Source organism: Lycium ferocissimum, chromosome 12 (assembly GCF_029784015.1).
Source record: "Lycium ferocissimum isolate CSIRO_LF1 chromosome 12, AGI_CSIRO_Lferr_CH_V1, whole genome shotgun sequence".
In the NCBI taxonomy this organism is placed as follows: Eukaryota; Viridiplantae; Streptophyta; class Magnoliopsida; order Solanales; family Solanaceae; genus Lycium; species Lycium ferocissimum.
The window spans coordinates 42,078,847-42,092,402 of NC_081353.1; the positions used below are offsets into that span (position 1 = coordinate 42,078,847).

At 32.9% G+C, this 13,556-nt stretch overlaps 2 protein-coding genes and 1 non-coding gene across 5 annotated transcripts; 2 read left to right on the forward strand and 1 right to left on the reverse strand.

The window, feature by feature from the left end:
- Window positions 1-1,122: 1,122 nt before the first annotated feature.
- LOC132039865 (probable carbohydrate esterase At4g34215) lies at window positions 1,123-4,584 on the forward strand. 3 transcript variants are annotated; one of them, XM_059430403.1, is made up of 3 exons: window positions 1,123-1,363; window positions 1,850-2,334; window positions 4,248-4,584. In XM_059430403.1, exons 2-3 carry the CDS (start codon window positions 1,861-1,863, stop codon window positions 4,452-4,454), a joined length of 681 nt encoding a protein of 226 aa, XP_059286386.1. In that variant the 5' UTR covers window positions 1,123-1,363; window positions 1,850-1,860; the 3' UTR covers window positions 4,455-4,584. The 3 variants fall into 3 exon arrangements, with proteins under 3 accessions (XP_059286386.1, XP_059286387.1, XP_059286385.1); XM_059430404.1 differs by lacking the exon at window positions 1,123-1,363 and having other exon boundaries at window positions 1,374-2,334; window positions 4,186-4,390; XM_059430402.1 differs by lacking the exon at window positions 1,123-1,363 and having other exon boundaries at window positions 1,376-2,334.
- A 1,293-nt stretch (window positions 4,585-5,877) lies between these two features.
- Window positions 5,878-8,117, forward strand: LOC132040850 (probable carbohydrate esterase At4g34215). Its single transcript, XM_059431530.1, has 2 exons — window positions 5,878-7,187; window positions 7,872-8,117. The coding sequence occupies exons 1-2, from the start codon at window positions 6,603-6,605 to the stop codon at window positions 8,073-8,075; spliced, it is 789 nt and encodes a 262-aa protein (XP_059287513.1). The 5' UTR covers window positions 5,878-6,602; the 3' UTR covers window positions 8,076-8,117.
- Window positions 8,118-13,484: 5,367 nt separating this feature from the next.
- TRNAP-UGG (transfer RNA proline (anticodon UGG)) lies at window positions 13,485-13,556 on the reverse strand. Its single transcript has one exon. It is a non-coding gene; the product is annotated as a tRNA-Pro (tRNA).

Here is a 13,556-nt window from a genome sequence, read left to right on the forward strand (position 1 = left end):
GACCTAACACACTCTTTAAGGAGCAATAATAAAATGACAAATATACTATATCAACCTAATTAGTATAAATCATCTAAATAATTAAAATCAATCACATATACTTTAAATTTGTGCAACCACTAACAATTTCTTGAAGTTTCCAATCCAATAATTATTAATTAGGATAAAATTGGTATGAAATGATAAATTATCTCTTAATTTTTAAAACTGGACAAGTAAAATAAACATTTACTTTTAGTATACTGAATAAATAAAAATATATGAAAGGAGTAATATATAGTATAATATGGTAAGTCGGTATGTAATTAGTTTTTCCAGTCTCAAGACTATTTATGGTCATACATATTCATCCTCACAAACTTAACATATGAAGCTACAGCTTACTTGGAAACAATCATTATGCATCCTTTCCAACTTACCATGTGAATCCACAGTTACTCTAGAACAATCATATATGCAATCCTTAACTTGCCATATGAAGCTGCACTCTCATTGGAAACTATCATATGCACTGTCCAACTTACCATATGACATCAACTCGTGTGTTAAAGGGGTTTCGGGCGCCAGTAACTTTTGCGTAGATCCTGTATTTGAATTAGAAAAATTCAGTAAAGATAGATATTATTTACCTGCGAACTCACATACATAAATAAGCGAACGGTTCGGGGGTAATGCAAAGACTAGCGAAGCTCTCTCTTTCCTGAGATGTGGGTTTGAAACCCCACTAGTTGCCAGTGTTTTTTCATTTTTTACTATAAGCAAGATTCTCTTTTAATTCTCTTCTTAAAATTAGAAGAAACTATAAAATAGACTCGTGTAGTTCTTTTTCCCTTTTTGCTATTATACATAATATCTTTTTAACACTTTATTTTTTACAACAATATAAAATTGACAAGTAGAAAAAGCAAAAAAAACACGTTACTTTGCTTGAGGTCATTAATTTGGCGGTTGTTATACCTTAACTTGAGATTGTTTTCCTGTCTTAAAATTCCGAACCCTCAAACCTCAAATACTGGCTCCGCCTTTTGATACATATTTAGTAGATTTCTCAATATATATATATACAAAAACAACAACATGCCCAGTGTAATTCCATACGTGGGGTCTGGGGAGGATAGTATGTAGCAGACCTTACCGTTGCCTCACAAGGTAGAGAGATTGTTTCCGATATATACAGACAAAAACTACTGTAGAACCCGTACTTCATGCTAGATCCGCTCTGTCTTAACTGGTATTAATTACACAATGGCATAGTACATTCCCACCTCATTTGGCTCTCCTTAAGCAAATATCTCTTTCCTGAGCATTTTATTACCGAAGCTACTATATATACGCCAAGAAATTCAAGAAAGCGCCTTTATAGGTATTTTATATCAGCTTTTTAGTTTGCCTGAATAAATTTTAAACACAAATAGACTTAACCTGTACATGCAATCGATCGTTTTTTGCTGCTATATTGCTTATATTACTCAGTACTCTGTAAATAGTAAGTTGCTAATCAAGTAGTAGTAACCAAGCCGTCATCTCAAGACTTGGTAATCATTTTATTTCATATGCATTAATGCATTCCATTGTCAAATTGGCAACAATATCTGTCTTCTCAAGACTTGGATGACTTTTTGGGTCATATCAGTAACGATCCTTAACAATTTACCATGTGAACATCAAACTACATTTTGTCAAACTTAAATACTACTCAATTCCCACAAGTCTCATTTTTCTCTCTTTCAGCCCATGGAAAAAATGTTGTTGTCCTATATTTTCTTGATTCTTTTGGCACACCCCTTTTATGTCAGCCCTGCAGATACAACAACATCAAATGGTAACAAAAGCATATTCATTTTAGCAGGACAAAGTAACATGTCTGGCCGGGGAGGAGTAGTAAACAACATATTTGATTGGTATATTCCACCTGAATGTCAGTCCGATTCATCAATTCTAAGACTAACAAAAGGACTTTCATGGGAAGTAGCAAAAGAGCCAATTCATCAAGACATTGATTACTATGCAATTTGTGGGATTGGTCCTGGCATGTCCTTTGCTAATTCAATCTTGAAAAATGATCCCAAAATTGGTGTGATTGGTTTGGTGCCATGTGCTATTGGTTTCACAAATATCAGCCAATGGTCTCGAGGATCATTATATTATAACGAAATGTTGAATAGGACTCTGATCGCGTTAGAAGGTGGTGGAACGCTACGAGCACTTCTTTGGTATCAAGGAGAGAGCGACACTTTGAATGTAGAGGATGCCGAATTGTATGAATCAAGACTACAAAAGTTCTTCACAGATGTGCGAAATGACTTGGATGCGCCATACTTACCTATTATTCAGGTAATTTGATAGTAACATGTCTATCAGTATATATAAGTTAAATATATTTTTTTGTCCAATTTGGGGTGGGATGGGGTCCCCGGGCGGGGGAGGGGGGGGGGGGGGTTGCATTAAGCGGGTTTTGCATGATTTGCTTTCAACATATAGGCCAACATGTGCTTTGGTTCAGTGTAAAGTTGATCAAAAGTTAGTCTGGTTAATACTAGGACAGTTGTATAAGTTAAATTGTTGGAATTTTTCTTTTTAAAAATATTGATAATAATAGATTTTGATTTGTAAAAACACAGATTACATTGGAATCTGAACAGGAAATTTAAAGTTTAGCCAAAAAAATTTAACTGGATTGATTACACGAATAGAACTTCATTCATATACTAAAAAGAGAATATCAATACTTATGAGATGATCTTCAGGAAACAAATCAATGACATTTATTAGGGTAAATACTTAACCACACTGGGTGTTTACACCAAACTAATGCAATTTAATTATCACGGTTAAGTGATTAATGAAGTGAATATATATACTAACTAATTATGGTTAAGTGATGGTTGTATATATTCAAATACATGTGATATATCCATTGATTTGGTGTGAACACCCAGTATGGATAAGTTTTTACCTTTTATTAGATTGAGGTGAACAATATATCGCGACTATAAAAACGATAAGAACATCACATATTAAGTACAGGTATCTGTCATTTCACAGTATCTTACTTCTTCTATGTGAATAGTGTAAATATTAGGCCAAAGTCATAGATGGACCCCTGAATTTGTCCTAATTTTTCATTTAGACCCCCCAACTGAGGGTCGTACCATATGAACCCTTCAAGACAACTGTTAATGTGCCATTTAAGTACAAAATAAATATGCAACAACACACAAATGGTGCGTGTAATTCGCACGCAAAAATAACAAATAAGATAGAGCCACGTGGATTTTAGCTTTAAAAAATAAAAATAAAAGGATTTTACCAAAAAAAAAAAAAAAAAAGTAAAAACAAAAATAGTCATCTTCTTCAGCGCACCCCCCCGACCCCTCTCCTCTTCGTCAAACCCCACCATGCCTCTCCTCCTCTTCAGCCCCCCACCGCCTCTCTCTTTCCTCTCTTTTTCTTCTTCCTCCACTAGTCATCCGTCGTTCTCCCACTCCCAACTAATTCTTTTCCTTCTAAATAATTTACTTTAAAAAATAATAAACATCAATAGCGCACGAGGGAAGAAAGAGGAAAAGCAAGAAAAGTAAAGGGGTGTGTTTGGATGAAGGGTTTTTTTTTGTGTGTTTATTTCAAAGGACTATTGATTTTTTTGGTCCATTAATGGAGAAATCATGGACTATTGATTTTTTTGGTCCATTAAGGGCTCGAATTTCTTTGTATTTGAACAAAGCAAAAGAGAAGAGCGACGCCGGTGGCGGCGGTGGAATCCGGCTTCACCGAAAAAATTTGACGACAACTGCGGTGGATTCTGGCTTCGGATCGGGGAGGAGGGTGGGTTGGGTTTTAGGATTTTTTTTTAAATGTTTTTTTTATTAGTTAAATTGTTTTAAAATAAGTTTTTTCTTATAATTATTTTTTGAATGATTAAAAAATTTAAAAAGGAAAAAATTGGCATCTCACGCCCTTTTAGAGCAGTGCATTGCACGCGCTTTGCCACCTCAATAATTGTGTTTAAATGGCACATTAACAGTTGTCTTGAAGGGTTCATATGGTACGACCCTCAGTTGGGGGGTCTAAATGAAAAATCAGGACAAGTTCAGGGGTTCATCTATGACTTTGGCCTAAATATTATATAGTTCGTGTATATAACTTAAAGCATCTTCGAGTTTTAATTTTTTTTAATATGTTTAGCTCGATAGCGTGCTTATTCGGATCTTTCCCTATGTTCGGGCTTTGTTTGTGGACACACACAGGTGGCATTGACAACAACTTTAGGGCCTTATAAGGAGATAATAAGACAGGCCCAGTTGGGTATTCAACTTCAAAATGTGAAAACAGTTGATGCTAATGGGCTTAAAGTGGGCCCAGATTATGTGCATCTCAGTACTCCAGCAGAAGTCCAGCTTGGACAGATGTTGGCTAATGCCTTTTTGGAGTCTGGTTCATACACAGCCCATTAGGGTATCAAGGGGACCGTTCGGCTGGTTATTCTTAAAAAATTACACCATCTCAATTCTTCGGTTATTTTACAATGTATAACCAATTTATATGAAGAGTTTATTATTTGGGGAGTCAAATAAGTCTTTCTTTGATTACGATTTTCTTCAACTCTTTTTATATATTGTGATTAGAATTAAGCAGATTTATAGTACTTTTTATGTAATTTTCAAATATGTAAATTTTATTATAAAGTACTAGAAAAATATATTTTTCAAATTGAGTAAAAAAATTAACTGCTTTGACCATCGAACTCCGAAACCCCTCATATAAATTGCAACAGAGTATAATTTTGTTCTGAATATTAGATTCTGAATGTCATTTAGGCCAGCTGATCTAGGAGTTGGTTTACATTTTGGGAAATTGTATTCTAGTCTGTGATAACGATAATATCTAAAAATGAGATCGTTACTATTATTGCAGGAAGTCTAAGGTGGCTTGCATATTTAAAGTGTATAAAGCACCTTTGAAAATCATATGAATTGTGCTGTTCACTTTGGCTCCTATTATTTCTTACCTACCTTGGAAAAATGCAGCTGCATAATGGCGGATCTAAATACAACTTATATGTTCACAAGTATCTAATAATATTTGTCTAGACTCTATATATATTTTAAAAAATTCTATCAAATACTTATAAATATTTTAAGTATGAGCTAAATTATTATTAGATACTAACTTAAATTCGTTATAGGAACTAATAAACTTCAAATTTTGAATTCGTATTTTGAGCTGCCAAGCTAGTATCTAGTCCAGTTGTTGTTTTTCACTTGCATATCTATGGGACCTCTCATATCTGCAACGTCTTTTCAATATCGATATTTGTGCATTGCTCCTCACATTAGTAAACAGAAAATCTTTATTACGTGTCTCACACAACTGATATTAGTTCTGTGATGCTTCTTGTTGTCTCACAAGTTGTTGGTGGACTCAAATCTTATACTTTTGGGTACACAAACTTTTGATCCACTAATTTGTGAGACAAAAAGAAATCTCAAATAACTAGTATCATTTGTGTACCACAATTATCGTATTTATCTGTGGTAGCTCGTTTACTTTTTCTCATCTTGTTTTATCGTCGCTTTTTTCGCTTTCGTTAGTTTCATTTACGTATTGCTTTGAAGCTGTTTCTACTTATTTGACCTTTTCTCATCATGTTTTCTCTTGGTAGAGGGTCTTCCGAAAAAAACGACCTCTCTCTATCTTCGAGATGGAGGTAAGGTCTCGCGTACATTTCCCTCCTACTGCATGATTGTGAGATTTCACTGGGTATGTTGTTGTTGTTGTTGTTTGTAAGATGGTAAGTTGGTAACATTTTCCAATTGATTGATTTATCGACTCAGGACTATTTATGGTCATACAGATTCATCCTCACAAACTTAACATGTGAAGCTACAACTTACTTGGAAACCATCATATGCGTCCTTTCCAACTTACCATGTGAATCCACTGTTTTCTCTAAAACACTCATATATGCATCCTTAACTTACCATATGAAGCTGCACTCTAAATGGAAACTATAATATGCATCCTTTTCAACTTACCATATGACATCAACTCATGTGTCTTGGACTTTAAATTATTTACACATTGGACTAGCACAATACCACCTCATTTGGCTCTCCTGAAGCCACTATTTATAGAGGTGGATCCGGAATTTTAAGTATATACTTGCTAGATGCTAGAAAATACAACTTATCGCGTTTTGAATAAAATATGTATACTTATTAAGTGGATCTCTTAACACAATATTGAGTTTTGGCTAAAACTATTAAATTCTATCAAACTCGTAACTATAACTATAGTTCCGCCCGTTACCATCTTTTCCAGAAGCATTTTATTTCCGAAGCTATTGTACACCCATAAATTCAAAAAAAAACTGTCATCTCAAATGTTGGTGATTAATTTTGGTCATTTGCATTAATGCATAATTTGCCAAGGTGGTAACAGATCTGTCTTCTTGACAATTGGAGGCCATTTTTGGTCATATTATTAACACATTCTTGCCAATTTACCATGGTCTTAATTACAGTCTGTATAGATTTTCTTAAATTTCTCTCTTTGTCATACTTAAATACTCAATTCCAACAAGTCTCATCACCACGGATAAAATGTTGGCCTATATTTTCTTGATTCTTTTGGCACACCCCTTTTATGTTAGCCCTGCAAATACAACACCAAATGGTAACAAAAGTATATTCATTTTAGCAGGACAAAGCAACATGTCTGGCAGAGGAGGAGTAGTAAACAACACTTTTGATGGATATATTCCACCTCAATGTCAGTCCAATTCATCAATTCTAAGACTAACAAAAGGACTTTCATGGGAAGTAGCAAAAGAGCCAATTCATCAAGACATTGATTATTATGCAATTTGTGGGATTGGTCCTGGCATGTCATTTGCTAATTCAATCTTGAAAAATGATCCAAAAATTGGTGTTATTGGTTTGGTGCCATGTGCTGTTGGGTCCACAAATATTAGCCAATGGTCTAAAGGTTCATTTTATTATAGTCAGATGCTTAATAGGACTCGGATCGCATTACAAGGTGGTGGGACGCTAAAATCGCTTCTTTGGTATCAAGGAGAGAGCGACACTCTGAATGTTGAGGATGCTAAATTATATAAATCAAGGTTACAGAAATTCTTCATTGACTTGCGATATGACTTGAAAGCACCTTTCCTACCTATTATTCAGGTATTTGAATGCTTTTTTATATTGTCAGTATATATAAATTTATTTATTTTCTCCCTTTTTTTGGGGGGGGGGGGGGGGGTGGAGGGAAATTATTCTCATGAATACTAGTGTAGTATATCCTTGGTTTTACAAAATTGTTGGAAATTTTCTTTTCAAAAAATTGAAAATAATAGATTTTGATTGTAAAAAAACAGAGATGGTTATTTGTGAATCGGAACAAGAAATTTAAAATTAGCAAAAAATATAAATAAATAAGACTTGTGAAACATGATTCCCCATTAAGAAAGGAGATTAACGATGTCCCACATATGATTTGATTATACGAATAGAATTTTATTCATGTACTAAAAATGGAAAATCATTACTTATGAGATGATTTTTACGAAACAAATCAATGACATTCATTAGATCAGTGCATCGAACAATATCTGACTATTATAAAAACGATAAGAACATCATATATTTAGTATCACTTACCTGTCTTTTCACGGTGTCTTAATTTTTGTTGCATTTTGAGTAAGATTTTAAGTTACATATGCTACATCGTAAAATTGTTAATACTATTTGTGTATATAACTCAAAGCATATTCGAGTTTTAAATATCTTTTTAATATATTTAGCTCGCCACAAGGTGCTTAATCGATCTTATCTTATGTTTTGGGCTTTGTTTGTGGATCCATACAGGTGGCATTGGCAACAGAACTTGGGCCTTATAAGAAGATAATAAGACAGGCCCAATTGGGAATTCACCTTCGAAATATGAAAACAGTTGATGCTAATGGGCTCAAAGTAGGTCCAGATTATGTGCATCTCAGTACACAAGCACAGGTCCAGCTTGGACAGATGTTGGCTAATGCATTTTTGAAGTTTGCTTCAGAAAAGGAATAGAAATCACTATAATTTTATTCAGGAGATTAGATTATGAATGTAATTTAGGTCAGCTGATATACCATTGGTATACATTTTGGGAAATTGTATTCTAGTCTGTGATAGTGATAATATTGAAAAAGTTTGGTTGTTACTATTACTGCAAGAAGTCATTAAGGTCACTTGCATATTTAGTGAGAAGATTTTTTATATAATTGCTAAGTTATCTAAATTTCATTAGGAAAAACAAGTAACAAATCCAATTCGACTTCCATAACAAGTCCACATTGGACATACAAGGACATTCACGAATTTATAAAGGGTAAAGGACAAAAATGGCCACCAGGGTGAAATTATTGACAGCCGATGGCTCAAGAATCTTAGCCTTTTCAAAATAATTCCATTTTCTAGCCATTTTCAACTAATTCCAGTATAGAAACTGTATCATTGTTGTATATGTATCCCTACTGTATATGTACAGAAAACGTATCATATATATAGAAACTGTATCATTGTTGTATAGAATATGCATCCCTACAGCATATGTACAAAAAATATATTATTGTTGTATAATTTGTGTATAATAAATATATAATCAACGCATACTCACTAATTATACACATATTATACAATTATTATACACATATTAGATATGTTTTCAACAGCAACAAGTTCCATTTCAACAACAATTTTTTTCAGGTAAGAAGAAAACCAACTAGCCCAAATAAATCCAAACGAGCGTAGAGCGAACTTCAATTAATCACAAGGGAAAGAATTGAGCAAAACAGAGAAATAAAGAGGAGAAAAATAAGTGGAAAGAATCAAGCAAAACAAGAAGTAAAAAGGGGGAAAAATAAGTGCAAGAACCAGAGAGTGGCCGAAAATTCATAGAGGCACAACAATTAATAGTGAAAATGAAGGTGAGAAGTTAGACATTTAAAAAAGATTTAAAGTACAAATAAGGTGGCAATTTAAGCTCCTTCACTGCCGTGCCGCCTCAACCATCGAACAAGTTATCGGATGATCCTTATTGCTTCCAATCGGTAAAGCTAACTGTAGAAACTTATTCACCATATTGCTCTTGTTCTAGCTCCAATTTGCTTCGCTTTGACCGTACGAAGCCTGGATAGATTGGAATTGCGCCGGCGAACTTCATCGGAGATGAGTTTTCTTCGCCGACTCTATTTCTCCCCATTTTTTTTTCCTCTCCACTTTGGCAATGAGAATATTTGCTACCGCTTGTCTTTAGTTTGGGCTTGAGGGATGGTTCGGCCATTATCTTAAAATAGGGCCCTTTTGAGCTTTTTATCTTTTTGCTAGTGGCCACACCATGTCTTTTTTCCATTTAAATGGGTCTCTATATCATTTCTTTAAAATTTTGGATTAGATGTTCGGATTGCTTGACATGACCTTAGTATCAACCTCTGACAAATTCTTTTTTTCAAACCTATAAATCTACATCAAGGTACACGTGTAAATCCAAATTGAATTACATGTACAACAAGTTATTACTAAATTTTACATAAATACGATCCATATCCAAAGGAGTTCATAGAGACATACCAACGCTCTATATTTATTGTTGTAAAATTTCTAACAATATAAATAAGTTTTAAAAAATCAGGATAATTACTTCTTAAATGAAAACAGATAAAACAAGTTTAATTTCATAAAGCGGCATTTCTTGTTAATTGGCGCCCTCCACCCCCAACGCCAACCCCAAGCTCACCCCTTACAACTCCCCTTCCCCCCTCCATTAGGGGTGTGCCTTACTCAAATTAAACAGAAAAATCAGACCAAATTTAAGTTAGATTAGTTTTTTTTTTGGTTTTATGATTTGATTTCAGATTGAGAAACTAAAAATTGTTCATAAAATTCATGTGATATTTCAAAAAGAAATTCTTGTCTAAATTCATTCCATTAATACTATTCAAATGAGCCTTATTAATCAAGTTGACCAAACTCTTAATTAGCCATTATGTGATTTAATGTTACAATTCATTGTCAATTATCTTCATATACCCAACGTCTGATTTGTAGTATTATACTAACAGAACGTATGACTCCTTGAATAGCCTTTATTGGACCCATTATAGCCTAGCTCTTTATTGCAATAACTTCCTATTATCGTTGGAGTTGGAGGTTAGCTATCGTGATGAGGATGATCTTTTATCCATATACAGTCACACCTCTCTATAACAACTTCCGCGTATAACAACATTTTTCTATAAAAGTTCAGTATTTTCGGAATCGATTTTTTATGTTATATTTTACTTCTCTATAACAGCATTTTATCTATAACAGCAACATCCAACTTTATAACAGTTCGCTCTTTGTAAAATACCCCTCATATAACATCAATCTTCTTTTTTTTGGTAATATAATAATTAACCATTTTTATAAAAACTGAATATCTATGATTACCAATAATAAGTGTAAAGATTTTGACCAAATATTTGATCCTTTAATACACGATTTATGACAAAGAATATCATATGAATATTTTTTTTTCATCATTAAAAAAAATTTCTTCGTTATACAAAGTGTGATTAAACTTAGAATTTGACAATTTAAAATGAAAAATTAGATTTTATACATCTTTTTTGCCTATAATATTAAAATATTATTTAAATGTCAATGCCGTTATAGGTGTATAATAACAATTCTCTATAACAGCCAAAATATATCGGACCCAACATTGCTGTTATTAGAGAGGTTTGACTGAATATTGAAGTCCTTATCATTTGGAAAAAAAAATGAAGATTAACAAAACTTTCTCCCAAATTCTATTATGTTGGGTTTCTTCTTTAATCTTTGTTAGATTCTGGCTCCTACTTTTATACTAGAAGAGCTTGTTGAATTCTGAAGATACACCTATATCGGGTGAAATATCCTTAAGGACAATGCCTTAATTGACATGCCTCAAACTTTCAAGAATTTCCTACACTGTTCGTGATCGAGTATTTTTTGCAAGATTTCCAACAAAAATTCTGGCTTTTAGTTCAATTTCGGATTTAGAAAAATAAAAATTGAAAATGCAATTAATTTTATTCTTGGCCTATTTGTATTAGAGTATAAAATGACTCGTTCTCAATCTTCAGGGTATGGACATGTATTTATATACTTTAAAGATTATGTTTTTTTTTATGACATATATTAAAAAATATATTTAAGAGATTTGACATAATTACTTCTCATGCTCTATAATATTTGTTCTTTTCCGCCATGCAAATATGACTACTATTCGATCATGTTAATTATCTTATATGACACAATCGAATATACAAACAGGAAATATCGAGCTGAACCAAACTTGTACCGCTTTTGATTGATTGTACTTATTAAAATTGAAAAACGAAAAATCGAAACCAAACAATATAAAACCAAACCAAAAAATCAAATGCACACCCCTACCCACCATTCTCTCCCACTCATTGTGTTTGCTTGAATTATATTTACATGCATGTTCTTGTGATACAATTTTTTCGTTTACTTTCTAAACATCAAAAAATAAATAAAAATTTATTTATATTTTTTAGAAAATATCCTTCCTACCACGCATCCTTGTTATAATTTGCTTAACAATGAGAAAGGGAAAGAACCAGAGATGTGTAAGTAGTCCCATGCAATTAAATGGTGGAGGAGTAAAAGGACACCATTTAAGAGTCAATTTTAGGACGGTGACTATCACTGGCAATGTGAAATCTTTTTCTTACCAAATATCTTATCCTTGTGAGAAATGTCAAATTTAGTTTTCAGTTATTCAGATACCACATGCATTAAAGTTGTAACGCACCCCTACGTACCAACCCCGTGTTCAAGTTGCATTGCCTATATATTTGCATGGAACATACATGCATTTTGGCTCCTATTACTATTAATGAATTTAAGTTTTATGTACAGTTGGTGTGAAAAAAAAAATTATACTATCGGCGCATTTATTTATAAAATAATATAAGTAAATGTCCTGATAATTATTGCTACGCCCATTGTTTCAGTTTATGTATTCTGCTTTTCTTTTTTTATCTGTTCTGAAAAGAATATTTCTTTTTATATTTAGTACTCCTATTTAATACTAACATTCGACATGACATGTTAAATATCACAAAATTTAAAGGGTATTTTGATAAATTATTACCCATTTTTAGTTAAATACCGCAATATTCAAAAGTCTTCCTTATATTTTAAAACTACGTGCTCAATGAAATTAAGACACATAAAATGAAATGGATGTAATTCCTAATCTACTAAATGTGGTTATTAATCTGCTATTAATTAAAAATTAAAATTTATTGAAACTTTTGTAGTAATTTATAAATGTAACAAGTGAACTATGTCACGTTCTTTGGGCAGTTCTCCCCAGTCTATTTGGGTCAAACCTACCCCTCCAAATCAACCTTTTTAGTATGAATGTAAAGGCATGCAGTTGACAACTTTGAGATGTGACCCTTTTATTAATTAAATCCAACAATAAACTGATGAACAACTAACAATGGAAGCTTCCTCACCCTAATAATTAAACCTAAGATTGCGACGTATCCAGTTCGTTTCTAGTTACTCATTTGTTAATTAAAATAAATACTTGCGATCTTTTAATTATCAATTAGTTAATCTTAATATAATCCCACTTGGACTCTTTGCTAGTTGTACACCCACCCACTTATTTGACTCCCTTGTGAACAGAATAAATTAGTCTTGCGTATTGTGTGTATAAACTAATGAAAGTCATCCTAATTTACCAAAAAAGGTAAAATAAAAGAGCAAAGCAATGAAAAAGTTGCCACAAATTATTCAAATTAATTAAATCGTCACAAAGTTCAGCTAATGAAAGGAGATGACTTGAAATGGCGGATTCCTCCAACCTCAGCCGTTTCATGAAAGGGTTGTCTTTTTTAGTAGTTAAATAGAAGAGCGTGTATATATATCTATTTTGAAATGAGAAAAGCTATTATTTTTTCAAAAATGTGGAATAAAATTATCCCCAAAGGAAGCATCGGAGGCAAAATTAAAACTTTGAGTTTATATATTTTGAATTCTAAGAGCTATAATTTACTGAATTATTCTGCATATATAAACTATTTACACATATTAAGTAACTCTTTTTAACGCAAATATGGGATATGTCCGTAAACAGAATTGTAACTCCACCCCGGGAAGCACGGCGCACGCTTCTGCATGTTACTTTGCTTATTAACAAGTTAACATCCAAATAGGTATAGCTACTGCCTATATATAAGTACTATATACTCTCTTTCAGAATAATCCTGTGACAACATACATGTGTAACCCTTAAACTTATACACTGTATTTACGATGGTAATCCATATTTTTTTTCAAGACAAGTTTCCAAATATTTTAAATATTGCTAACAGATCAAAAAAAATGCTAGAGGGAAGATACTCTATAATTGTCATAAAAAGGGAAGACATGGGGGCATTCCGAGAATCGAACTCGGGACCTCTCGCACCCAAAGCGAGAATCATACCACTAGACCAAATGCCC